Raw genomic sequence first — 25,340 nt, forward strand, 5'->3', positions numbered from 1 at the left:
TTCAAAAGTTAGTTCGAGGTCAAAACTCATACAATTTTTAAATTTGAATTCCAGTAAATGTATTCATAAGTTTGTTAATCAAAAGAATACTGAAGGGCGCCTGGGTGGCTCAGTCGGTTAAGCATCTGCCTTCAGCTCAGGTCATGATCACGGGGTCCTGGGATGGAGCCCTTCATCGGGCTCCCTGCTCTTGGGTAAACTGCTCCTCCCTCCCCTTCTGCCCCTGCGTGCTCTCGCTCTCTCAAATAAATAAAATCTTGAAAAAAAGAATACTGTTATAACAAAAGTTCACAATTGCTACTACTTAGTTTTCACTAGAAACTAAAGATTCTAAGAGTCAAGAATTCTAATTAAGACTACTAGAAATAAGAAAAATAACTCTATATACAAGAAAAGTAAGATCTGTGTTTTTGAAAAAACAATATGAGGAATGGGAATACATTTTTTGTTGAGGGAAAAGAAAGTAATTTTGTCCTAAAGTGAGACTGGTTATTTAAATAAGAAACACTTAGGACAAAATCTGAATGTACAGAGTGAAATTGTAGAAGGTTTGCAGTGTGGTCAGTGCTGGCTAAGTTTGGAATAAATTTAAGTAAGTAAATGAGTTTTAGTATCAAAAATATACTGATACAAAGTTAAAATGTTTGTTTTCTCTGTGAAAAGTTTCTTAAACTTTTGATCTGCTCTTAATAAATTGATACTGTAAACTAAAAAAAGAAAATTTGTCAAAAATATCAAAAGTTTTTGGGGCACCTGGGTGGCTCAGTCATTAAGTGTCTGCCTTCGGCTCAGGTCATGATCCCAGGGTCCTGGGATCGAGCCCCACATGGGGCTCCCTGCTCTGCGGGAAGCCTGCTTCTCCCTCTCCCACTCCCCCTGCTTGTGTTCCCTTCTCTCTGTGTCTCTCTCTGTCAAATAAATAAAAATCTTTAAAATATATATATATATATATATCAAAAGTTTTTAAAACATTTGGTCACAAAGGATCATAGATAACAAAAGAAATGGGATGCCTGGGTGGCTCAGTCGGTTAAGTATCTGCCTTCCGCTCAGGTCATGATCTCAGGGTGCTGGGACTAAGTCCTGCATGGGTTCCTTGCTCAACAGGGAGTCTGCTTCTCCCTCTGACTGCCTGTGTGCTCTCTCTCTGACAAATAAATAAAATCTTAAAAAAAAAAAGATAACAAAAGAAATGGAGTCTACCCTATTAATAAAGCTAAGGTTATTGTTTAACTTTCTTTATTTGCCTTCAAAGTTCTTTACTTGTCACTCTGGTTAGATGGATACCTAAGTATTGTTTTAAAGTAATCAAAGACCTGATAAAACAACATGAAACATAGGAATTTATTTTAAGATACAAAATCTTTGTTTTCTAGGCCTATTACTTAAAAAGGTAAAGAAAAATGTTTACAATCTCTTATCCAGAAAACTTTGTCCTTTAAAACAAAAAAACAAATTCTAATTTTGTACCAGCTTACTTCTGTTATTAAAATTCATTCACTTGGGCGCCTGGGTGGCTCAGATGGTTAGGCGTCTGCCTTCGGCTCAGGTCATGATCTCAGGGTCCTGGGATCGAGTCCCACATCGGGCTCCCTGCTCAGCGGGGAGCCTGCTTCTCCCTCTGCCTCTCTCTCTCTGTCTCTCATGAATAAATAAATAAAATCTTTAAAAAAAAAAATAAAAAATAAAAAAAAATAATAAAATTCATTCACTTAAATTCATTTCAGTCTTGGACGCCTGGGTGGCTCAGTTGGTTAAGCGACTGCCTTTGGCTCAGGTCATGATCCTGGAGTCCCGGGATCGAGTCCCACATCGGGCTCCCTGCTCAGCAGGGAGTCTGCTTCTCCCTCTGACCCTCCTCCCTCTCATGCTCTCTGTCTCTCATTGTCTCTCTCGCAAATAAATAAAATCTTAAAAAAAAATTTTAAAAAAATAAAAATTAAAAAAATTAAAAAATTCATTTCAGTCTTAGCCAGTCCTGACCACACCTATAATTCCTTTCCACAAACCCTGGAGGCTTTAATTACATATATTAGAATTTTTAACCCTAAACACCTTAATTTTTTAGTGAAAATAAACAATTATGAATTGTCTCTTACACTAGCATTTAGTGGACTGACAGATTTATACTCTTTATAATTTCTAGAAATGCATGCTTTCTCAAGCAAATATCTCAGCATGGCACAAAATGCATTGACTAATAAATCCAAGTATCTTTCTGTTGAATCTCAGATCTGTACCTCTGAAACAAATAATGCAATATATGTTAAGAAAAAAAAGAAGAAGAAGAAGGTAGCGGGAGGGGAAGAATGAAGCGGGGGAAATTGGAGGGGTAGACGAACCATGAGAGACGATGGACTCTGAAAAACAAACAGGGTTCTAGAGGGGAGGGGGGTGGGAGGATGGGTTAGCCTGGTGGTGGGTATTGAGGAGGGCACATTCTGCATGGAGCACTGGGTGTTACGCACAAACAATGAATCATGGAACACTTCGTCTAAAACTAATGATGTAATGTATGGGGATTAACATAAGAATAAAAAAATAAATTAATTTAAAAAAATCCAAGTATCTTTAATTCCTCTGTAAAAGGACGACAAAAGTGGATAAGCCTATGTTCAATAATTAATGTTCTAGTATTTTATCTTATTTGGAAATGATCTAATGACTATTCATCATTTAATTTAACTTACTTAACTTTAAGGTTTCAGGTTACCGAAAAGATTAGGAAAACTATTTTTAAAATTCATCTAAAAACATTTATTTTGCTTACATCTATTTAATTCACTTGTTCTCAACAATTAATTTAGGGATGAATTTCAAGAAAGAGAGGACCGTGTATTCAGAGGGGTGAGGGGGCTGACTGGACTGTTTAGGAGGAACAGAAAGAAGCATCTAGTGGGAGGATGAGGGACTAGGTCAGTCTTGAGTGACAGGTGGGTAGACTCAGTGGTTATACAGAAGTCTTTCAGAAAGCATGTGATCACAGGGCTCAAGGGTTAATGGAGAACTCTTGAAACAGAGGAAGAAGCCAGACAAAAGGCAGGAATTCATGGAGAAAGATTTTGGAAAATGAAGAGGTTAGGATAAAGCATACAGCAAACTTTTGGTAAGGAGGGGGGCACTTCTAGGACATGAAGCAAAAGCTGGAGGCAGGAGAGAAAATTGGAGTGTGTGCGTCATGGTTGCAACCACTACGGGAAAGAAGGAAAATTTCCCTGGCTGGAAATGACAGGGACAGGAATGGGAATGAGCACAAGGAGACATAGAAAAGGCTTGAAATGTCAGCAGCAGGGCACCAATAACAATTGCGTACAAGACAGAGCACAAACTGCAAGGTACCATCTAAGGGCCAAAGTTTGAAGAGCAACTGTGGGATGGGAATTTGCCAGGATAGAAACTGGCAAATTTTTAGGCAAATAAACTGCAACAAAACTGATGGTGTACCTCCTCTACCCACTTTATAACGATTTGTATTTAGCTAGAATGTGAATGAGCTCTTAAATCCTAAATGTTTAATAGGTTAAAAGATAATAAAATATAAGCAATAATTCTCCAGGAAGCTCTATTTAAATTTTTTTTTCCTAGAAGAGCAGTTACAAATATTTTGATTAAGTAGATGCTATCAATCAAGTAAATAAAAATGTTTCTGGAAGTCATATTTTTGAGCAAGATTTTACCTAGAACCTGCAATGCTACCTTCTTTATATAAATTCTACCTTTATAGGACATGTAAACATTATAAGAATTTAGGAGAGTTTTATTAGTCTCCATATTCTTCAGTCATTTTATTGATATTTGTATGAATTCCACATGAGCAAGAATCTTAAGCATGTTTTTCTTCTAGTCTTATATATTAGCATCACTTTGAATGTACTGGCTAGCCTAGAGCTACTAGTTTTTTTTTTAATTAATAGACTACATTTTTAGAGAAGATTTAGGTTTACAGAAAAACTGAGTGGAAAGTAGACAGCCCCTTTCCTCCCTGCCAGCCCCTGGAGTTTCTGTGTTTAATTCTTGCTTTAGTGTCGTAAATTTGTTACAACCAGAGAGTCAATATTAATACATTATTATTAACTAAAGTCCATAGTTTACATCGGGGTTACTTTTTGTATTTAACATTATATAGGTTTTGATAAATGTATGACATGTATCCACTGTTACAGTATCATACAGAATCATTTCACTGCTCTAAAAATCCTCCCTCCCCTGGCAACAACTGATCTCTTTACTGTCTCTATAGTTTTGCCTTTTCCAAAATGTCGTATAGTTGGAATCATTCAGTATTGTAGCCTTTTCAGATTGGCTTCTGTCACTTAGTTATATGCATGTAAATTTCCTCCATGTTTTTTCATGGCTTACCAGCTCATTTCATTGCTGAATTGTATTCCATTGTCTGGATGGACCACAGTGTTTATATATTCACCTATTGCGGAACATCTTGGTTGCTTATAGCTAATTTGATCTGCTATACTCATTTGTTTTTCTCATAATGGCAGACTCAATAGATAAAGCATTATTAAAGTGGCTTTCAATTAACAAGGCATTGAAGAAGGGGTCTAAGATGGTATCATATGAAGATCTTGAATTCATGTCCTCCCATGGACAGACCAAATCTACAGCTGCATAGGGATCATTTCCCCCTAAAGAATATATGAAAACTAGATGAAGTGCTCTCCACAACAAAGGATAAAAGGACCATGTTGAGACCAATAGGAGACGTAGAGACACAGTCCTACAAAAACCCACCCTTGGTGCCCAACATATAGTAGGGATCTCACCAGACAGCTACTTTTCACGAAAGAGCAAGGGGTGGGTGTCCCACATCACACACCTTGGTTCCTGGGATCTATACCAGAGAGAAGAGCCAACACTCAACAAAGTGGTAACAGAGGGAACATAACATAATAAAGGCTGTGTAGGACAAACTCACAGCTGTCATATTCAATAGCAAAATGTTAAATGTTTTTACTCTAAGACTGGGAAAAAGACAACAGTGTCGACTCTTACCATTTGTATTCAACCTAATATTGGAAGTCCTAGTCACAACAATCAGATAAGGAAAAGATGTAAAAGGCATTCAAACTGGAAAAGAAAATTATTTTCAGATAACATGATAATGTGTATATATAAAACCCTAAAGACTCCACCAGAAAACTATTAGAATTTAGTGAAGTTGTAGACACAAACTTAGTATACAGAAATCTGTTGCATTTCTATACACCAATAATGAAGTAGCAGAAAGAGATTAAGACAATGATGCAATTATAAATGGAATTGTTAAGAATAAAATATCTAGGAATAAATTTAACCAAGAAGGTGAAAAACCTGTACTATGAAAAATCTAAGACTTTGATGAAAGAAATTGAAGAAGACACAAATAAATAGAAAGGTATTCAGTACTAATGGATTAGAAGAATTAATACTTTTAAAACGTACATACTACCCAAAGCAATCTACAGATTTGGTGCAATCCCTACCAAACTACCAATGGCATTTTTCACAGAACTAGAACAAAAAAAAATTAATTTGAATGGAATCACAGAAGAACTCAAATGGCCAAAACATTCTGGAGAAAGAACAACAAACCTGGTGGTATCATGCTTCTTAAATTCAAAGTAAACTACAAAGTCATAGCAATGAAATAGAATGATATTGACACAAAAACACATACATAGACCCAATAGAACAGAATAAAAATAGAGAGTCCAAGAATAAACTCATGCTTTTACAGCCAATCTTTGACAAAGGGGGCTAGAACATACAATGGGGAAAAGAATCTCTTCATTAATTGGTGTTGGGAAAACTGGACAGCTACATGCAAAAGAATGAAACTGAACTACTTTCTTACACCATACATAAAAATAAAGTCAAAATGGATTAAAGACTTAAATATAAGCTCAGAAACTACAAAACTCCTAGAAGAAAACATAGGCAGTAAGCTCTTGGACATTAGTCCTAGTGACATTTTTTTGTCTCCTCAGACAAGGCAACAAGCACAAAAATAAATGAGACTTCATCAAACTAAAAAGCTTTTGTATGGAAAGGAAACCATGAACAGGAAGAAAAGGCAACCTACTGAAGGGGTTCTACTGATAGGAGAAGATGTTACAAATGTAATGGACAAAGAGTTAGTATCCAAAATATAAGAACAGATACAATTCAATATCAAAAAAAAAAACCCACCTAATTTAAAAATGGGGAGAGGACCTGAATAGACATTTTTTCAATTAAGACATACAGGTGGCCAACAGACCCATGAAAAGATGTTCAACACTACTCATCAGGGAAATGCAAAACAAAACCACAATGAGAGATCACCTGACACGTGCCAGAATGGCTATTATCAAAAAAATCAAGAAATAACAACAGTTGGTAAGGATGTGGAGAAAGGGAACCCTTGTGCACTGTTGGTGGGAATGTAAATGGTGCAGCCATTATGCAAAACATTATGGTGGTTCCTCACAAATCTAAAAATAGAACTGCCATATGATCCAGTAATTTCACTTCTGGCTGTTGATCCAAAGAAAATGAAAACACTAATTTGAAAAGTTATTGCTGCATTATTTATAATAGCCAAGACATGGAAATAACCTAAGTGACCCTCAATGGCTAAATGGATAAAGAAAATGTGTGTATGTATGTGTGTGTGTATGTGTGTGTATATATATATACACACATACATATATATAATGGAATACTATTCAGCTACAAAAAAAGAATAAAATCTTGACATTTACAACAACACGTATGGACCTTGAGTGTATTACGCTAAGTAAAATAAGTCAGAGAAAGACAAATACCACATGATTTCACTTTTACGTGGAATCTAAAAAACAAAACAAACAAAACAAAACCCAGACTCATGGATACAGAGAATGCGTTGGTGGTTGCCAGAGGAGTGGGGTATTTGTGGAGGTGAAATAGGTGAAGGGGATTAAGAACTACAATCTTCTAGCTATAAAATAATGGGGATGTAATGTACAGCATGAGGACTATGGTCTATAATAGTGTATTAACTTTGTAAAGTGACAAATGGTAATTATACTTAATGTGGTGACCATTTCACAACGTATACAAATGTGGAATCACTATATTGTACACCTGAAACTAATATAATATTGTATGTTAATTATATCTTGATATATTTTTAGAAATTTTTTAAGCATAGGAGTTGTTGAGATTTGGGGGTCAGCAGCTTCCCTCATTTTGCAGCTAAAGAAATTGAGATCCAAGAATCAGCCTAGCTGATCACATGTCAGTGCTCTTTTCTAGATATCAACCCAAAATTAGAAAAAATGAGATTTCATGGGGCCTAAACACCAAATCCAACTCACAACTCATTTTATTAGAGAATTATCCTTTTCATGATCTAAGCCTTAGACCCAAGCAACAGAAGGGGAGCTCTCTAGCTTACTCTCTCTAGCACTCTCTGTATATATGTATAGAAATATAGAATATATTGAATGCAATAGTTGGTAAACTTGATTTGTAACACTTAAATTTTTATACATATGGTATTGGCATCCACTTGTACCCTCACTCCAGACCTTGCAAATGTTGGGGCCATCCTTGCTCTGACTATAATACAGATTAGTGTTTTCTTTCCCTGTGTCATAAATAATGACAATATACATAATATGTGATGAGTTCTTATACTATTCCAGGCACAGAGCTAAATACTTTAGGTGTATTATTTCATTTTAGTTTGGACAAGCTCTTCTTTGTTCTCCAGGATGCATCTCTCACTCCTTCCACTGGCTCTATCAGGGTATATCCCAAAGAGTTTAATTCTACACTTCAATTTCCATACTGTTACACTATAATCTTGAATATTACAGCATTTACTAAGTATACTTAACATATGAAACTCTGGAAGAGGTACTAGTATACTCTGTAATAAATATTCCAGTTGTATTTCTTCAGACATTGCAAGTCTTCTCTTGCATACAATTTATGACATTAACTTACTGGCCTTTGAAGGAAAGAAAGCTAGGAAAAAGGACTGTGATAGTTCTTTTCCTCCTTTTCTTGGAGATGGAGTCTATATTCCTGACCTCATTTGCATGATATTTGCAAAGTTTTCCATTTATTTTCAGAATCATTACTGGTTTGATAAGATTATTAATGTCTTTAATGCCATAAAGTCTGCATTCATCCAATAACATGTGCACATTTGGCAACTGTTCTCTTATTTATTCAGTACTTGGCTATATTGAATAATGGTCATCGCTAAATAATTTCCCATGCTCTTTATTTTCATTCTCTTCATAAAAAGAATTGCGGTCATTCTTAAGAGTAGGCAGTATAGAAGTCACATTATATTAACATAACTCTTGGAATTCCTCCTTCACTAATTCTAGAATATTCATTCACAAAATATCAATATTTAGAACACAAGATAATATTTTTAAAAGACATGTTTTGAAAGCCCTGGGACTCTTCGCTAAATGACATCTATGTCTGCCAACAGTCCTGTGGGAATTACACAACTGGTTTTATGAAATCTGTCACTTTAATCTTGCATGTAATCAACTTTCTTTCATATTGTGAATCTAGGTTTCTGTTTTAATGATGCTTCCATTTTTAGGTCTTTTCAGTTTTGAGTCTTTTTTGAGAGAATTATTCTATTTATATTATTCTGATTAGAAGCGATTTTAAAAATATTTAATCAGAAGACACTACTACCCTGTGCCTGGCCATACTTCCATCAGAATGTTTAAGCCTGCGAGTTTCGATTTAGGTGAGCTACAAAAAAAGATAGCATCTTGCTTTACATCAAACACTTAATCTAGATGTCCATGCCAGCATTTACAAGTAATACTCATTTTGATCTATCAGTGAATCAGACTTATTCCAGACCTCTTTGAAATTGATACACTGGCTAGAGTGCAAGGCCCCAGCTATTCCTTGTACTTTTGGGGATTCATTCTTCAGTAGCTTAAATCTGAACAATATTAACAAGCTCCCTGGACAAATATTGAGAATATATACCATATAAATATAAGGTGATAGAAAAATCACTCACTTATAATTTTAAGTCACATTAATATTTCCCTAATTATAAAATTACACCTAAACATACATTAAAAATTGGAAAATACATAAAAGTATTAAAAAAGAAGAGTCATTCCAAGTTATATCACTCGAAGTCACTCAGAGATAGGATTTTTGAGTATTTCCTTTTATCTTCTTTTTACATCTTTTTTAGTAACTAATAATTTAGTGACTAGTTTAATTAACTAAATCTAGTATTAATAACTTAGTGACTAAAATCTTAAGCAAAGGTCATTTTCATATCAAAACCATATATTCCTTAAAACTTTCCTTTTATGTTAAAACTCTGTTCCTGAGGTCATTTTTTGCTTGTGAATATATGTCTCAACATGCTTATTCACATATATCACACATATACAGTAGCTATCTTAGTAAATGTACTAACAGCTGACATTTATAGAGCACTCACTATGTGCTAGTCCATGTTGTAGGCACCTTACATATTTTAACTCATTTACTCTTCATAACAACCCTATGAAGTAGATACTGTTATTATCCCCATTTTACAGATAAAGAAATTGAGGTGATCCTAAGGGGATAAACAACACATCAAAGATCAAACACCTGTTGAACAAGGGAGCCAGGATTCAAACTCAGGCAGTTCAAGGGGTAAAGTCCATAGGCCTAACTGCTATAGTACTTCTCAGTAGAGACCTAATCCTATCAGGGTAAACAGTTTTAAAATTCATGAAATGGAGTTCTGTTTGTACTTTGTTATGAAAGGAAATAATTTGTTAGTTAATGCAAAAAGACCCTGTGGGGCAATTAAGCCAGTAAATACCAACTGAGCTTGAGTTCCCATTGCAAGGTACAGACCTCTAGAAATTCAGGCACATTATTTCTGAAATGTACTAATAGGTCTATTAAAGGCAGTGAATTTTACTAATTAGAGTTTACAGTAGAAATAGAAACAAGCCCTAATGAATGAATTTGCTGGTCTACAGAGAGCAATTTTTTTCCCCTCACCCCCCCACACACTCCCTATTTAGATATAAAGTGCACACATAAATGATTATCTGTTGGGTTTGAGGATGTGTCCTTAATGAAAAAGGAAATAAGCCTGTTGTTGTAGGATGTCTGAATATATAGCTCAGTATAGAAGAAAGCAATAGATACAATACTCCAGATTCATAATTCCTCCAGCCTGCTAAACTACATACATAACTAGGAAACTGAGTGTTGGTGTGACCAAATTGATAGTGTGTAAGTATACAGGTGAGCCCACCATCCAGTGTGCCCCCGGATGCAAGCTCCACCCCCACCTGGGGTGCTCCTTCAGAGCACACAGCTTAGGCAGCCCTGCCCCCAGCTCTGTGTTCTTCCAGACAGGAAACCCCTCCATTTCCGCATGATCGCAGAGCTGGGGATGTCAAAAAGGCAACTCTCACAGGTTGTAATTCTCAACTAAAAACCTTGCTTTTGTGGGAGGACAATAAGTAGAAGTAAAAACATGAGGTCACTCCCGTTCTAAAGGGGACCCTATATCCACTTGTAATACTAGTTAAGACTCAGCACATCGAGGGTGTAACTAAAAATTATGGGAGGCACAAAGGTAGAGGTTCAAAGGCAAGGTCTTAAATTCAGACCAGAATGATTTAAAGGCTTTGGCCTTGAATACCATTGAAATTAGTACATGTTATCTGAAAAATGATTTTTTTCTAGATCCTGGATTAGCAAAGTATTTAAATATTTTTATTCTTATATAGAATGTTTACTTCCTTTCCTTCTTTTTACCAGTATAAATCACTTTTTACAGCTGAATCTTACATAGCTATTTCATGAAGAATATGAATACAAAGGTATTTAGATACTAGAGTCTCCCTACAGCAGTCTCATATTTTTGTAAGAACGTAAGAGAACCAACTATACTGTTCCATCAGCCAAGTAATAAAAGGTATTTGTGGGAACTGGAAAACCCAGTATGTTGTACATAAACATACAGAATTCTTTGCAAAAATGCTAGGCTATTTTGAATTTTTGAAAGTACTTGATATATATTATTTAAGTGATCTTATAAGAATATACTAAATACCATTTTTTAAAGCACCAAAAAAAAAAAAAAGCTACAGAACTTTGAATATCCATCCATCTAAGAGTATCAGCATCAATTATTGTGTTTCGTTGTCAGAAAATCACAGCAAAGCAATTCATAACTGTCACTCCCTTGTTTTTGTGGTCTGGCATACAGAACAACATGTATGCCATAGGTATATTTTACAAACTGAAATGTTGATAGATAAATGTTATTGAATGGTATATCAAATACTTTCTTGTTAGCCAGAGGTTCTTCAGGACTATTCAGTGAGGCTTTTCTTCCAGTGACTGTAATGTCATTGTCCTGTCAAACCCCAGCTAAACTTACTTTACTCACAGGATGGAAAGATGCTCAGTGTTTTATTGTTTCGTTAATAAAATCAGTGGATGATGGAAGGACACTTGGAGAACTCACTCTAAAGACCATGAAGCCTTACTGAACATTCATTTTACAAATCAGTCCGTTTGAGTTGATACCAACAGAGCTTGCAAGAACCTCAGCGTATTTCCTCCTGCAGGGAATGCAAGGCAACCTTTCTTTTATAAATTTCACTCTTCCAAGGAGTGCTTGACAGAATGCTATGTTTTTGCCACCTCTGTACGCAAAGTGAAAAAATCCACTGATTGAACTGGGGACAATAACCCTATAGGTAGCTTTACTCCTTTGTTTCTATTCTTTTCCAAAGGCAGAGATATTCTTCTTTAAGCAGGCCTGCTTGAGTTCTAAGGGACTAAGACGTATGATTCAGAAACAAAACAGACCAATCAAAAGTTACTCTCTTGGGGCACCTAGGTGGCTCAGATGGTTGGGCGTCTGCCTTCGGCTCAGGTCATGATCTCAGGGTCCTGGGATCGAGTCCCGCATCGGGTTCCCTGCTCAGTGCAGAGCCTGCTTCTCCCTCTCCCTCTGCTTGTGCTCTTCTGTCTATCTCTCTGTCAAATAAATAAATAAAATCTTTAAAAAAAAAAAGTTACTCTCTTGCCACTCAATGTCTGTTAAAACAGTGCTAAGGCACATTCTATTCTAACCCATTCTGATCTTCAGCCCTTGGTGGGATTAATCTGTTAAAGCAGTCACAGTCAGGACCCTTGGGACACAGAGGTATCCCCCCAACCAATAGCCATGTTCTATGAGCATAACCAGGAGACTACTTAAATGGGAAGAAGCCATCTGACCACTATTGTAGGGCCTTCTTTGGGGTGTCATGGTGGGCCATAATGCTTACTTCCTTTGAGGAGAGTTCCAAGGGAAACCTCGTCTCTGTTCTTTAATTTTACTTCAAATATGCATTGTTTCTAGACAAAGACTTCTCATAAGAATTTTGCAAGCCTCGTATCCTCTTATATGTATTTTATCATCTGGGAGGCAGTGCATGGATTTTATGTGCTCAATAGTTTGTTAATGTCATCTTTATCCCCAAAAGAAAAACAATAAAATGTATGGTGAAAATCAGGGGGTGCTGAGGCCACTAAAGGGGAGTTTAGTCAAAACCCCTCATTTCTCAGAGGTAGAGACTGTGGCCCAGGGATGGCATGATTTACTGATCACACAGTCAGTCAGTGATGGCAGAGACAAGAATTTGTACTCCCATGGATGCTGTGCTGGGAGCTGCTGACAAAGTCTAAGACCAGGCAGATTGGAGTACCCCATCCCCCAACACCCTCACAGCTTCAGTTCTCACTCTGCAAAAGAAACATGTGCATCAGTTAATGTATTACCCTGTATTAAGAGAGTTCCACACTAGTGTGTGTGGTTCACAAGCCCATGTCCCTCCTCACTAACTTGCTTTGCGTTTTTCTCTCAGCTCGTGACCAGAACACATAGGACACCATTGGATGAGACCTAGCCCTCTGCTTTCCTCTTTGTTTCAAGAGCCACAGGACTGTTTGGGTCCTTTTTCTGAGAAGTATCTGCTGTTGTTTGGTTATTGACATCATGTGAATTCTTCCTATAAGACATAATGGAAATTAATAATGTGGAATTTCTTATATAGATGTCCAACACTGTTTCTTGAAGAGACTGTCTTTGCTCCATTGTATTGCTTTTGCTTCTTTTTCAAAGATCAGTTGACTATATTTGTGTGGGTCTATTTCTGGACTCTGTTCTGTTTCACTGACCTATTTGTCTATTCTTTTGCCAATACCACACTGTCTTGATTACTGTAGCTTTATGGTAAGTCTTGGAGATGAGTAGTGTCAGTTCTCCAACCTTGTTCTTCTCTTTCGAAAAGTTTTTGGCAATTTGGGGTCTTTTGCCTCTCTGTGTAAACTTTAGAATCAGTTTGTAGATATCCACAGAATAACGCACTGGGATTTTGATTGGGATTTCACTAAAACTATAGGTAAAGTTGGAAAGAACTGACATCTTGATAATCTTGTATTCCTATTTATGAACATGGAATCTCTCTCCATTTATTCAGTTCTTCTGATCTGCTGGGGTTTTTTGACTGGCTTTTAAATTGTTTCCTATGACAACAGCTACCAATTATCAAGTCCTTGCTGAGTGCTAACCCTGAACCAGCTCTCTGCATGTATCATCTCATGTAATACTCATGACAACCCTATGAGGTGGGAATATTATTCCTCCATTTTGCAAATAAATAAAGAAGATGAGGCTTAGGAGAGGTTAACTTCTCCAAGGTCACAAATAGAGGAAATATGAACTCAGCTCTCAGTAAGGACAAAGCCCCTGGTCTTGACCATTACACTGAGTCTTGTCCTTCTGGGTTTAGTTCTACCTGAGCCAATGTGGAGTCCTTTCAGTGGGCAGACTTTTCTTTTTGAGAGTGGTCCTGCAGGGTTCCAGGTCAGTGGCAGGTCACCTTCAGCTCTGAGCACTCCTATTTCAGCCAAGTCTGAGTCTATTATAGTTGCATTTACTTTTTATGACTGGGACTTGGGATTCAACTTTTAAAAGATTTATCCATCCTTCAAAATGTGATCCTTGGAACCCAAACCCTAGGACTGCATGGTGTGTATGTGTATATATTTATTCTTATTTCATCACAGAGCCATCTCACTGGGCCCAGAGTAGACCCAACAGTTCCCTGGATGAATAGATTCCTGAGACTTCCAGTTTCTAGAACCCTCTAGAAAAGAACAGCACCTTCTAACAGGATAACAGGTTTCTCCCATCCTGCCCACCCAAGCTGGACCTCCAGGCATGGACTTCCCTTATCCCCTATAAGCAGCCCACATTTTAGCTGGTAGTTACCCAAACCAAGCACTTCAACTGAAGCAAAATGCCATCATAAATAACCAAAGATGATCAACTGGCTTTTTTCAGTGCCCCTGGCTTAACATAAAGATGAGAATTAGAAGAGATTGTTTTTAACTTTTTGAGGAGCCTCCATACTGTTTTCCAGAGTGGCTGCACCAGCTTGCATTCCCACCAACAGTGTAGGAGGGTTCCCCTTTCTCCGCATCCCCGCCAACATCTGTTGTTTCCTGACTTGTTAATTTTAGCCATTCTGACTGGTGTGAGGTGGTATCTCATTGAGGTTTTGATTTGGATTTCCTTGATGCTGAGCGATATTGAGCACTTTTTCATGTGTCTGTTGGCCATTTGGAGGTCCTCTTTGCTGAAATGTCTGTTCATGTCTTCTGCTCATTTCTTGAATGGATTCTTTGTTCTTTGGGTGTTGAGTTTGATAAGTTCTTTATAGATTTTGGATACTAGCCCTTTATCTGATACGTCATTTGCAAATATCTTCTCCCATTCTGTCAGTTGTCTTTTGGTTTTGTTGACTGTTTCCTTTGCTTTGCAAAAGCTTTTTATCTTGATGAAGTCCCAATAGTTCATTTTTGCCCTTGCTTCCCTTGCCTTTGGCGATGTTTCTAGGAAGAAGTTGCTGCGGCTGAGGTCAAAGAGGTTGCTGCCTGTGTTCTCCTTGAGGATTTTGATGGACTCCTGTCTCACATTTAGGTCTGTCAACCATTTGGAGTCTATTTTTGTGTGTGGTGTAAGGAAATGGTCCAGTTTCATTCTTCTGCATGTGGCTGTCCAATCTTCCCAACACCGTTTGTTGAAGAGACTGTCTTTTTTCCACTGGACATTCTTTCCTGCTTTGTCGAAGATTAGTTGACCATAGAGTTGAGGGTCCATTTCTGGGCTCTCTATTCTGTTCCATTGATCTATGTGTCTGTTTTTGTGCCAGTACCATACTGTCTTGATGATGACAGCTTTGTAATAGAGCTGGAAGTGCGGAATTGTGATGCTGCCAGCTTTGCTTTTCTTTTTCAACATTCCTCTTGCTATTCGGGGTCTTTTCTGGTTCCATACAAATTTTAGGATTATTTGTTCCATTTCTTTGAAAAAAGTTGATGGTATTTTGATAGGGATTGCATTAAATGTGTAGATTGCTCTAGGTAGCATGAATATTTTCACAATATTTATTCTTCCAATCCACGAGCATGGAACATTTTTCCATTTCTTTATGTCTTCCTCAATTTCTTTCATGAGTATTCTAAAGTTTTCTGAGTACAGATCCTTTACCTCTTTGGTTAGATTTATTCCTAGGTATCTTATTGTTTTGGATGCAATTGTAAATGGGATCGACTCCTTAATTTCTCTTTCTTCTGCCTTGTTGTTGGTGTATAGAAATGCAACAGATTTCTGTGCATTGATTTTATATCCTGCTACTTTACTGAATTCCTGTATGAGTTCTAGCAGTTTTGGGGTGGAGTCTTTTGGGTTTTCCACATAAAGTATCATATCATCTGCAGAAAGAGAGTTTCACTTCTTTTTTGCCAATTCGGATGCCTTTTATTTCTTTTTGTTGTCTGATTGCTGTGGCTAGGACTTCTAGTACTATGTTGAATAGCAGTGGTGATAGTAGACATCCCTGCCGTGTTCCTGACCTTAGGGGAAAAGCTCAGTTTTTCCCCATTGAATATGATATTTACTGTGGGTTATTCATAGATAGCTTTTATGATATTGAGGTATGTACCCTCTATCCCTACACTGTGAAGAGTTTTAATCAAGAAAGGTTGCTGTACTTTGTCAAATGCTTTCTCTGCATCTATTGAGAGGATCATATGGTTCCTGTGCTTTCTTTTATTAATGTATGGTATCACATTGATTGATTTATGGATGTTGAACCAACCTTGCAGCCCAGGAATAAATCCCACTTGGTATATATATACAGTGGAATATTATGCACCATCAAAAAAATGAAATCTTGACATTTGCAATGACGTGGATGGAACTAGAGGGTATTATGCTAAGCGAAATAAGTCAGAGAAAGATAAGTATCAAATGATGTCACTGATATGAGGAATTTGAGATACAAGACAGAGTATCATAGGGGAAGGGAGGGAAAAATGAAACAAGATGAAACCAGAGAGGGAGACAAACCATAAGAGACTCTTAATCTCAGGAAACAAACTGAGGGTTGCTGGAGTGGAGGGGGGTGGGAGGGATGGGGTGGCTGGGTGATGGACACTGGGGAGGGTATGTACTGTGGTGAGTGGTGTGAATTATGTAAGATTGATGAATCACAGACCTGTACCCCTGAAACAAATAATACATATGTTAATAAAAAAATTTTTTTAAATCCTGATTCTGAAATTCATAGGATTTAAATCTAAGCAACTTACAGAAATTCCTTAAAAGGAATACATGCTTACTTTATTAACTATATGTATAAATTTGGGATTTTTGCTAACTGGCCTCCCTCAAGGTTTTCACCTAAATAAATAAAGATTTACTGTTTATTAAAAAAAAAGAATAGATGGTTTTAAAAGATTTATTGTAGAGATAAAATCTTTTAGTAGGATTAAGCATGGCATCCAAGGTGCTATAAATCTCCATTACTATTTAATTAATACTCTCTATGGTAGTGTGGTCTTCTTGGAATGCCCAAGGGAGTAAACACAGATTTAAGCCCCAGTCCTTCACAGCTAGGTGCAGAACTGATTCAAGCCTAAGAACTGATGGGACCGCTATGCCCACAGTTGTGTAGAAGTTAGGGTTGGCCTCTTGCCTCTAGTCCTAGCTGCCAATATATAAATTCCAAATTTTCAACTTTTATAAGAATTTGTAAGCTTCCTAACTCTTAAGAGGATCCTTTTGTCTGAGCACTGTTATAAATGGCCTTACTTTAAGTTTTTATATCTTTCATTCTTCTGAGCATTTAGGCGATTCCACCACCGTGTGCATACAGGCCACCATAGTTTTATGTTAAAAGGTAGTTAGAAGCTGTCCATATAGTACTTACAAGAATAAGAGGTAAAGGAAAGATGTGCTATTGACAAAGCAGATGTTTGCAGATTGGACAAATGATTAATCTCAAGTTACGTGTGAAATAGCAATGTTAATGTAGGACTTCTATCAGCAGAGAATTTTGGCCTGTCCATAAGGGAAAGGGCTCCAGTTAAAGATATACGGAACCAGTAAATTAGATCAGGGGTCAACTTTAGAAAAAAAACAGGACAACACTTACCTTTACCTGACCTATTGAGATAATAGCCACAATATTTGGTTTCCCTGTAGAAATGGCAGGCCGTGTATGTTACTGTCAGACCAGAACACCATCACCTTGTATGCCCCAGGGCCTTGGTTAGTCTCACATCAAAACTCAAAGGTTAATTCTGTTAAAAAATCACCCAAGTGAGGCTTTTAGGTGCAAATTCATGCACAGACATGTTAAATGTCTTCACACTTTAAGGATGACTAATTCTGTGGTTCATGAGGACTCTCAGAATCGAGATGCTCAAAATGCCATAAATGTACTTATTGAAGAAGTATGGTCTCACATAGGAGGAGGAACTCAGGCTCAATTGTAGCCACTTCTGATACTCTCACCACAACCTGCAGACCACTCAGCCTTGCTTTTGATGGCTGCCATTCAAGGGGGCCCGCTCTAGGAACATGCATGGGTCTTCTGTTAGGAACAATGTGCTGGTTCATCACTTGTGGCTCAAAACGAGTGAAATCAGGACTGGACAGAAATAAGACTATAAGGTTCCTGAAGGCAGGACTGTGTTTCATCATCTCTGATGGATGAGGCAGGAACGCACATCCCCACTGTCACTCCTGCCGCAGTGCCATACCCATAGAGTATGTTCAGAACTGCTTACAAGTGTTGAATGCATGCTTCCAAGCCCTGCACCTGGAATTGGAGCCCCGAACTGTATTCTCTTTACCATCCTACACACTATCAATTTCAGTAGGTAGACAGACAATCAGCATCCACTAAGTTCCCAACACCATCCCACTGTTGGGTGGGCAAGTCCAGTTGGACCCTTCCTCAAGCTGTGCCCCATCTGCTGAATCATACCCTGCAAGTATCCCAGCAAACATTACCCATACACCTCCCATATGCCCTAAGCTTCTTGGTGTTCAGAAATGCTATACATCAGCTAAATTATTGTGACAGTCTTTTTATAAGGGATCAAGACAGAATTGGTCCCCCTGAAATAAACTAAATCCATTTAAAAAGGAGTCCTTGTTTTCTTATTTTTAAAAAAAGCTGAAATTCAGAATTCTTTTGTTTTTCTCTAGGAAAACCTCTTTTTTGTGATGGAGTATCTCAATGGAGGAGACTTAATGTACCACATCCAAAGCTGCCACAAGTTTGATCTTTCCAGAGCAACGTAAGAGCTCTCTAATGGGTTTGGGGATTTTCCCCCTGTTTTTGTCAGGTACCGAGTACCTACGATACCGGCAGAATATTTCTCCCATGTGGCATTTTTCCCATTTCCTCAGCATGCCACAATCCCAGGTCAGGGTAACCCCTGAGGGACGTATCAAACAAGGTAACTATGTTCCCAGTTTGTGAAGCTTAAACCGGAGTCCGTTTTATTTCATTTCTTTGTGTTTTGATATCAACAACTTAGTTTCTTAAGAAACTGCCCCGATTCATCATGCTTCTAAAGAATCTAAACACAGGAGCAAGTATTTGCACTTTGAAAAGAAGTAGTCAGATGAAACACAGATCTTAAAAGTGGTCATGGGGATGAAGCTTTAACTAAACTTTTAACTAAGGCTTTAACCTAATGGGGAGCTCAATGTTGAAGGCATAAAGCATCTGGCTCCAGGGACATGAGTATTAGGAAACCAGAAGAGCATTTACTCCTTGAGAATAAATCTTCACCTTCTCTGGCATCAAGTGGAATCGGGCAGGCTGCATTTACCAGGTGGGAATGCTGCTGAGTCCCACAGAACCCCCTGGTACTCTTCCTCCCGTGGGCCCTGTCTCCTCAATAATAAAACCACTCTGACATTCAGAAAAAAAGAAAACTGTGCCATAAGGCTCACTTAAAAATATGGGTACAGGGCGCCTGGGTGGCTCAGTTGGTTAAGTGACTGCCTTCGGCTCAGGTCATGATCCTGGAGTCCCGGGATCGAGTCCCGCATCGGGCTCCCTGCTCGGCAGGGAGTCTGCTTCTCCCTCTGACCCTCCTCCTCTCATGCTCTCTGTCTCTCATTCTCACTGTCTCAAATAAATAAATAAAATCTTTAAAAAAAAAAATATGGGTACACACTAGCTTTCTTTGCCTGGTGCTCAGTAATCTTTCACTCACCCCTAATGAACAATTTGAGTGGTTTAGGCTGAGCTGGGCTGCAAGATGAACTGGTCCCACCAGCCTCTACAGAAACCTCTGGCTGAAATGGCTTTTTGTCAAAGCCAGTGGCTAGCATACCACTAAGCTCATCACCTCCAGGAACCATCAGCAAAGTGCCCAGAGATAATTTTATGGGATTTCCGCAGCAGAGAAATCATCAGGCAGTTTTCATGCTAAAGGATTCTAAGTCTGCCTTCCTCACTACCTCTGGAAGGCTTGAAAGGCATCACAGACACTGTCTGCCGTGCTCTCAAGGCCTCCCAGGTGCTTGTCGTCACTGGAGATGGAGAGCAGCATCTCACTCCCATCTTCCAGTAGCCTTTCCTCTGCCTCTCGGGCTGCGTTTCTTGCCCATAAACAACTCAGGTCTATGTGGCCCTGCATGCAGGTCTGAGGGCACCAAGCAGAGTTTAAAATAAAAGGGAAAATCATTTTCCTGTACTACTTACACTATTACATTTAATGTCCATGGGTGTTTTATTAGCAAAAAGAAATGACAGTTTGAACCTTATAGCTTAAGGTATAATAATTAGCGCTAGCGCAGGTAAGACTAACTTAAGGTACCTGCTTTGTTTCATCCTCTCAGGGCTGGGGCTGCACATATGGAATGGGTGATTTCTCCCTTTTGTTAGGACTAAACAAAATTATGTACAGAAGTAGTGTGTATACACTGAGGACAGTACTTGGACAGAATACTCACTATATAAAATGGGGCTTTTCTTTTGTTCCATTAATGCATCCATATTCAACTTTGATTTTCCTTCCCTCAGGTTCTATGCTGCTGAAATCATTCTTGGTCTGCAGTTTCTTCATTCCAAAGGAATTGTGTACAGGTAAAGTTTACTCTTCGGAAACACCTACTGAGATATCTGGATTTCCCTGTCCAACTAATTGAATCACTGTAGTGATGTGAAATGGCCAGGGTACTTTTGTGGCAGGAAGTTCCATGCCCATGGTGATGATAATCAAGTCAGGAACTCCAGTCTCAAAAGCACTAAGGTTCTGACCTCATTTTGTTCTTTATTCTGGTCTTTACAGTTATTCTCCTTCTCACTTCCACTTTTCTCATCTCCTTCCATTACCCTGCTTTCTCTTTGGCATCTTATCATGGCTTTCACTCTCTGCCTCCTTCATATCTCTTGTTTTTGCATGGGCCAACTAGAAATGCTCATTGAATGTTCTCTTGGGTAGGGAAGGAGGGGGGAACTCTTCCTTGAACACTCAAACGCAACTGTGGAAATCTATCTGCCTCTACCTGATAGAAGTGCATAGAAAACCACGTGTACCCTCCTTCATGAGTGCATGTCCATCCAAAATGTCTCTATCATACACCATCTTTTCACATCCTTCTTAGAGGAAAGCTATTACACTTTAATCTCCTTACCTCTTTTCTCAAAATATAGTTTGACACTTATTTAACATAGAAATCATCAAAAGCTTAGTTTTCTGGTTTCTGACTCACTGCAGATTAAGGGAGAAAATAAAACTTAAAAAACAAAGAGCTAGACAGGAGGCTGGCTGAGCCACTGGAGGCTGGCCCAGCAAGCACAGTGAGAGGGGCGTATTGAATCTGACATAAAGGGAAGATGTGAGACAACTAAAAGGCTCTGGGAGAGTGGGATTATGTGCTCTTCTGTGGCAAGTGTTCATAACACTGACCCGGAGTCATCAGTAAGGTTCAGTGGTAAGAGGGGGTCCAAGATGGCAGCATAGGAAAACCCTAAACTCACCTCCTCCCATGGACATACAAATCTACTCCAACATATAGAGGAGCAATTCCTCCTGAAGAACCGACAGCCAACTAGACAGCTTCTCAGCAAAGTATAGAGGCACAGTAATGAGGGGAGCCCTGCCCCCAACACTACCAACTGCAGGGGGAGGGATGGCTCTGAGGAGACTTGCCCACCTGGAGGCACAGTGGCTTAAAGGGCAACTAGACTCTAAGTGAAGGAAACCCATTTGCTAATCCTAGAATGTCCACCAAACAGTGGGGGGAACTGCTGGAACTCTCCCTGAGATCAGAGGTGCTGGCTTTGATAGTGCAGGTAGGAGCAGAGTCCAGGCACTCTAGTCAAGTTGCTGCTTCCATGAGCCCCAGGGTGTCAGCCTACACCAGCTCCATCCATCCCCCTAAGGCAGCCCCCCACCCATGCCTGCCCCACCTCCAGCCAGCTCACTAGGGCTGCTCCAGTACGGCACATATTAGGACACTTTGAAACAGCACCCACAATGGCTCCAGCCATTTAGCCAAGACAGCACAAATGTAAAGCACCCTAGGACACCCCTAGCCCATGCCCACCCCAGCTCCAGCCCTCCCACCAGAGCAAACTGATGTAAGTTGCCCTCGGACATACCAGACTATGTTCACTTCAGCTCCAGCCATCCTCCCAGGACACTCCCTATGTGTAGCATGCTGTCCCCTCCCCACCCAGCTCCAGCTACCCTACCAGGACAGCCTCAGTGTGGAGTGTCCCAGGAACCCCCAGGCTGCACCCACTTTAGCTCCAGCCATCCTGTTGGGGCAGCCCTAGTGCAGAATGCCCCAAGACCCCTTAGTCTGCACTTGCTTCAGCTCCAGCCATCCCTCCAAGAAGCCCCCTGCACAGAGCACCCCAGGCATACACAGTCTATAAAGAGGACATTCCTACACAAAGTCATTCCTTCAAGACTTGGGGAGATACCTTTTTCACCTAATTCATAGAAATAAACAGAAAAAGTCAAAGTGAGGAGACAGAATATGCTCCAAGCTCAAAAACAAGACAAAACTTCAGAAAAAGAACTAAATAAAATAGAGATAGCAATTTACCTGACAAAGAGTTCAAAGAAATGGTCATAAAGATGCCCACCAGACTTGAGAGAAAAGTGGATGAACTCAGTGAGAATTCAACAAACAGAAAATACAAAAAAAGAATGAATCAAATAAAGAATGCAATAGCAGAAATGAAAATTACACTAGAGGGCATCAATACTAGATTAGAGGATGTAGAAGAACAGATCAGCATCTGGAAAACAGGGTATAGAAAGCACCAAAGCTGAACAGCAAAAAGAAAAGAGAATTTTAAAAATTAGCATGGGGGTCCCTGGGTGGCTCAGTCAGTTAAGCATCCAACTCTGGTTTCAGCTCAGGTCATGATCTTATGGGTTGTGAGACCGAGCCCCACATTGGGCTCTGTGCTCAGCAGGTAGTCTGCTTGAAGATTCTCTCCCTCTGCCCCTTCCCCCACTTGCTCTCTCTCTAAAATAAATAAATAAATAAATCTTTTTTAAAAATTAGCATAGGTTAAGGGACCTCTGTGACAACATCAGGTATACTAACATTTGTATTAGAAGAGAAAGAAAAAGAGAAAAAGGGGCAGAAAACTATATTTGAAGAAATAATAGCTGAAAATTTCCCTAACCTAGGGAAGGAAATAGACATCCAGGTTCAGGAAGCACAGAGTCCAAAATAAAATGAACCCAAGAGGTCCACACCAAGACACAAAATAATTAAAATGTAAGAAATTAAAGATAAAGAAAATCTTAAAAGAGGCAAGAGAAAAACAACTAGTTATGTTTAAGTGAAACCCCATAAGGCAGATACTCTGAAGGCAAGAAGGCATGATATATTCAAAGTACTGAAAGGAAGAAAACTATAATCAAGAATACTCTACTCAGCTAGGTTATCATTCAGAATTGAAGAAGACATAAAGAATTTCCCAGACAAAAGTTAAAAGAGTTCATCACCACCAAACCAGCCTTACAAGAAATGTTAAAGGGACTTCTTTAAGCAGAAAAGAAGGGCCTTGAAGAAAATTACGAAAGGAAAAAAAAAATCACTGGTAAAAGCAAACAGTGCAAATCACTTGTAAACCTAGTATGAAGGTTAAAATGTAAAATCAATCACATGTACAAAAATTAATGGATTCACTATATAAAAATGTATGTAAAATAGAACATGATAAATATAGAATATGGAGGGGAGGACTAAGAATGTAGTATGTTTGAACTTAAGTGACCATCAACTTAATATACACTGCTATGTACTTAGGATGGTATTATATAAACCTCATGGTAACCACATTTATAATAGATAACAAAAAATAAAGAGAAAGGAACCCAAACATAACACTAAAGGAAGTCATCAATCATAAGGAAGGAGAGCAAGAAGAACAGAGAACTACAAAAACAACCAGAAGACAATTAACGAAATAGCAATAAGTACATACCTATCAATAATTACATTAAATGTAGACAGACTAAATGCTCCGGTCAAAAGACATAGATGACTGAATAAAGAACAAGACCCAATTATATGCTGCCTACCAGAGACTCACTTCAGATATAAAGACACATAGAAAGTAAAGGTATGGAAAAAGATAATCCATGCGAATAGAAGAAAAAAAACCTGTAGTGATATTATATCAGACAAAATCAAGTTTAAAACAAAGCCTGTAACAAGAGAGAAAGGCAAGCATTACATAATCATAAAAGGATTGATCCAATAAAAGGACATAACAATTGTAAATATGTATCCAACACAGGAGCACCTAACATAGGAAGCAAATATTGACAGACATAAAGGGAGAAATTAACAATAATGCAATAATAGTAGGGGACTTTAATACCCTGCTTATATCAATGGACAGAACATCCAGGCAGAAAATCAATAAGGAAACAGTGGCTTTAAGTATATTAGACCACATGAACTGAGCAGATATATACAGAGTATTCTATCTGAAAACAGTATAAATGTTCTTTTCAAGTGCACATGGAACATTTTCCAGGATAGATCATGGGTTAGGCCACAAAACAAGTCTCAAAAAATTTAAGAATAGTGAAATCATATCAAAGCATCTTTTCCAACCACAGCAATATGAAACTAGAACTCAGAAGAAAAGAAAATAACGGGAAAAACCACAGACACGTAGAGGCTAAACAACATGCTACTAAACAACCAATGGGTATATGAAGAAATCAAATATACCTAGAGACAAATGAACCTGGAAACACAGTGGTTCAAAATCTTTGGGACACAGAAAAAGCTGTTAGAGAAATTTATAAGGATACAGGCCTACCTCAAGAAATAAGAAAAGTCTCTCAAATAAACAATCTAAACTTAAACCAAACAGAACAAGAAAAAGAAGAATAAACAAAGCCCAAATTTATAGAAATTTATAGAAAAAAAGAAATAATAAAGTTCAGAGCAATTTATAGAAAATTTATAGAAATAGGAATTTATAGAAAAAGACAAAGTTCAGAGCAAAAATGAATGAAATAGAGACAAAAAAAAAAAGAAAAGATCAGTCTAATCTAAGAGGTAGATCTTTGAAAAGATAAAATTGGCAAACCTTTTGTCATAGTAATCACAAAGAGAGAGAGGACCCCAAATAAATAATATCAGAAATGAAAGAGAAGTTACAATATATAGGGTTATAAGGGACTATAAAAAAAAATTATATGTCAACAAATTGGGACAACCTAGAATAAATGGATAAATTCCTACAAATATACAATCTTCTAAGACTGAATCAAGAAGAAATAGAAAATCTGAACTGATTACTAGTAACAAAATTGAATCAGTAATAAAAAAAAATCAAATTCAATACATTAAAAGGGTCATTCACCATGATCGAATAGGATTTATTCTAGGGATGCAAGGATGGTTAAATACCTGCTAATCAATGTGAATACACCATGTTAACAAA

The 25,340-nt window shown here is 38.1% G+C and overlaps 1 protein-coding gene across 3 annotated transcripts in view; it reads left to right on the plus strand.

Annotated features, from left to right (window-relative positions):
- Positions 1-25,340, plus strand: part of PRKCQ (protein kinase C theta) — a 192,529-nt gene that overhangs the window by 141,725 nt on the left and 25,464 nt on the right. For all 3 annotated transcript variants that reach the window (XM_064592092.1, XM_064592093.1, XM_064592094.1), the window contains 2 exons: positions 18,593-18,684; positions 20,427-20,489. In XM_064592092.1, the coding sequence (XP_064448162.1) occupies positions 18,593-18,684; positions 20,427-20,489 (155 nt within the window). The remainder of the gene's footprint in view (positions 1-18,592; positions 18,685-20,426; positions 20,490-25,340) is intronic.

The sequence above is a fragment of the Mirounga angustirostris genome, unplaced genomic scaffold (genome assembly GCF_029215605.1).
Source record: "Mirounga angustirostris isolate CCGP_5_RB_7025 unplaced genomic scaffold, mMirAng1.0.hap1 SCAF_5, whole genome shotgun sequence".
In the NCBI taxonomy this organism is placed as follows: Eukaryota; Metazoa; Chordata; class Mammalia; order Carnivora; family Phocidae; genus Mirounga; species Mirounga angustirostris.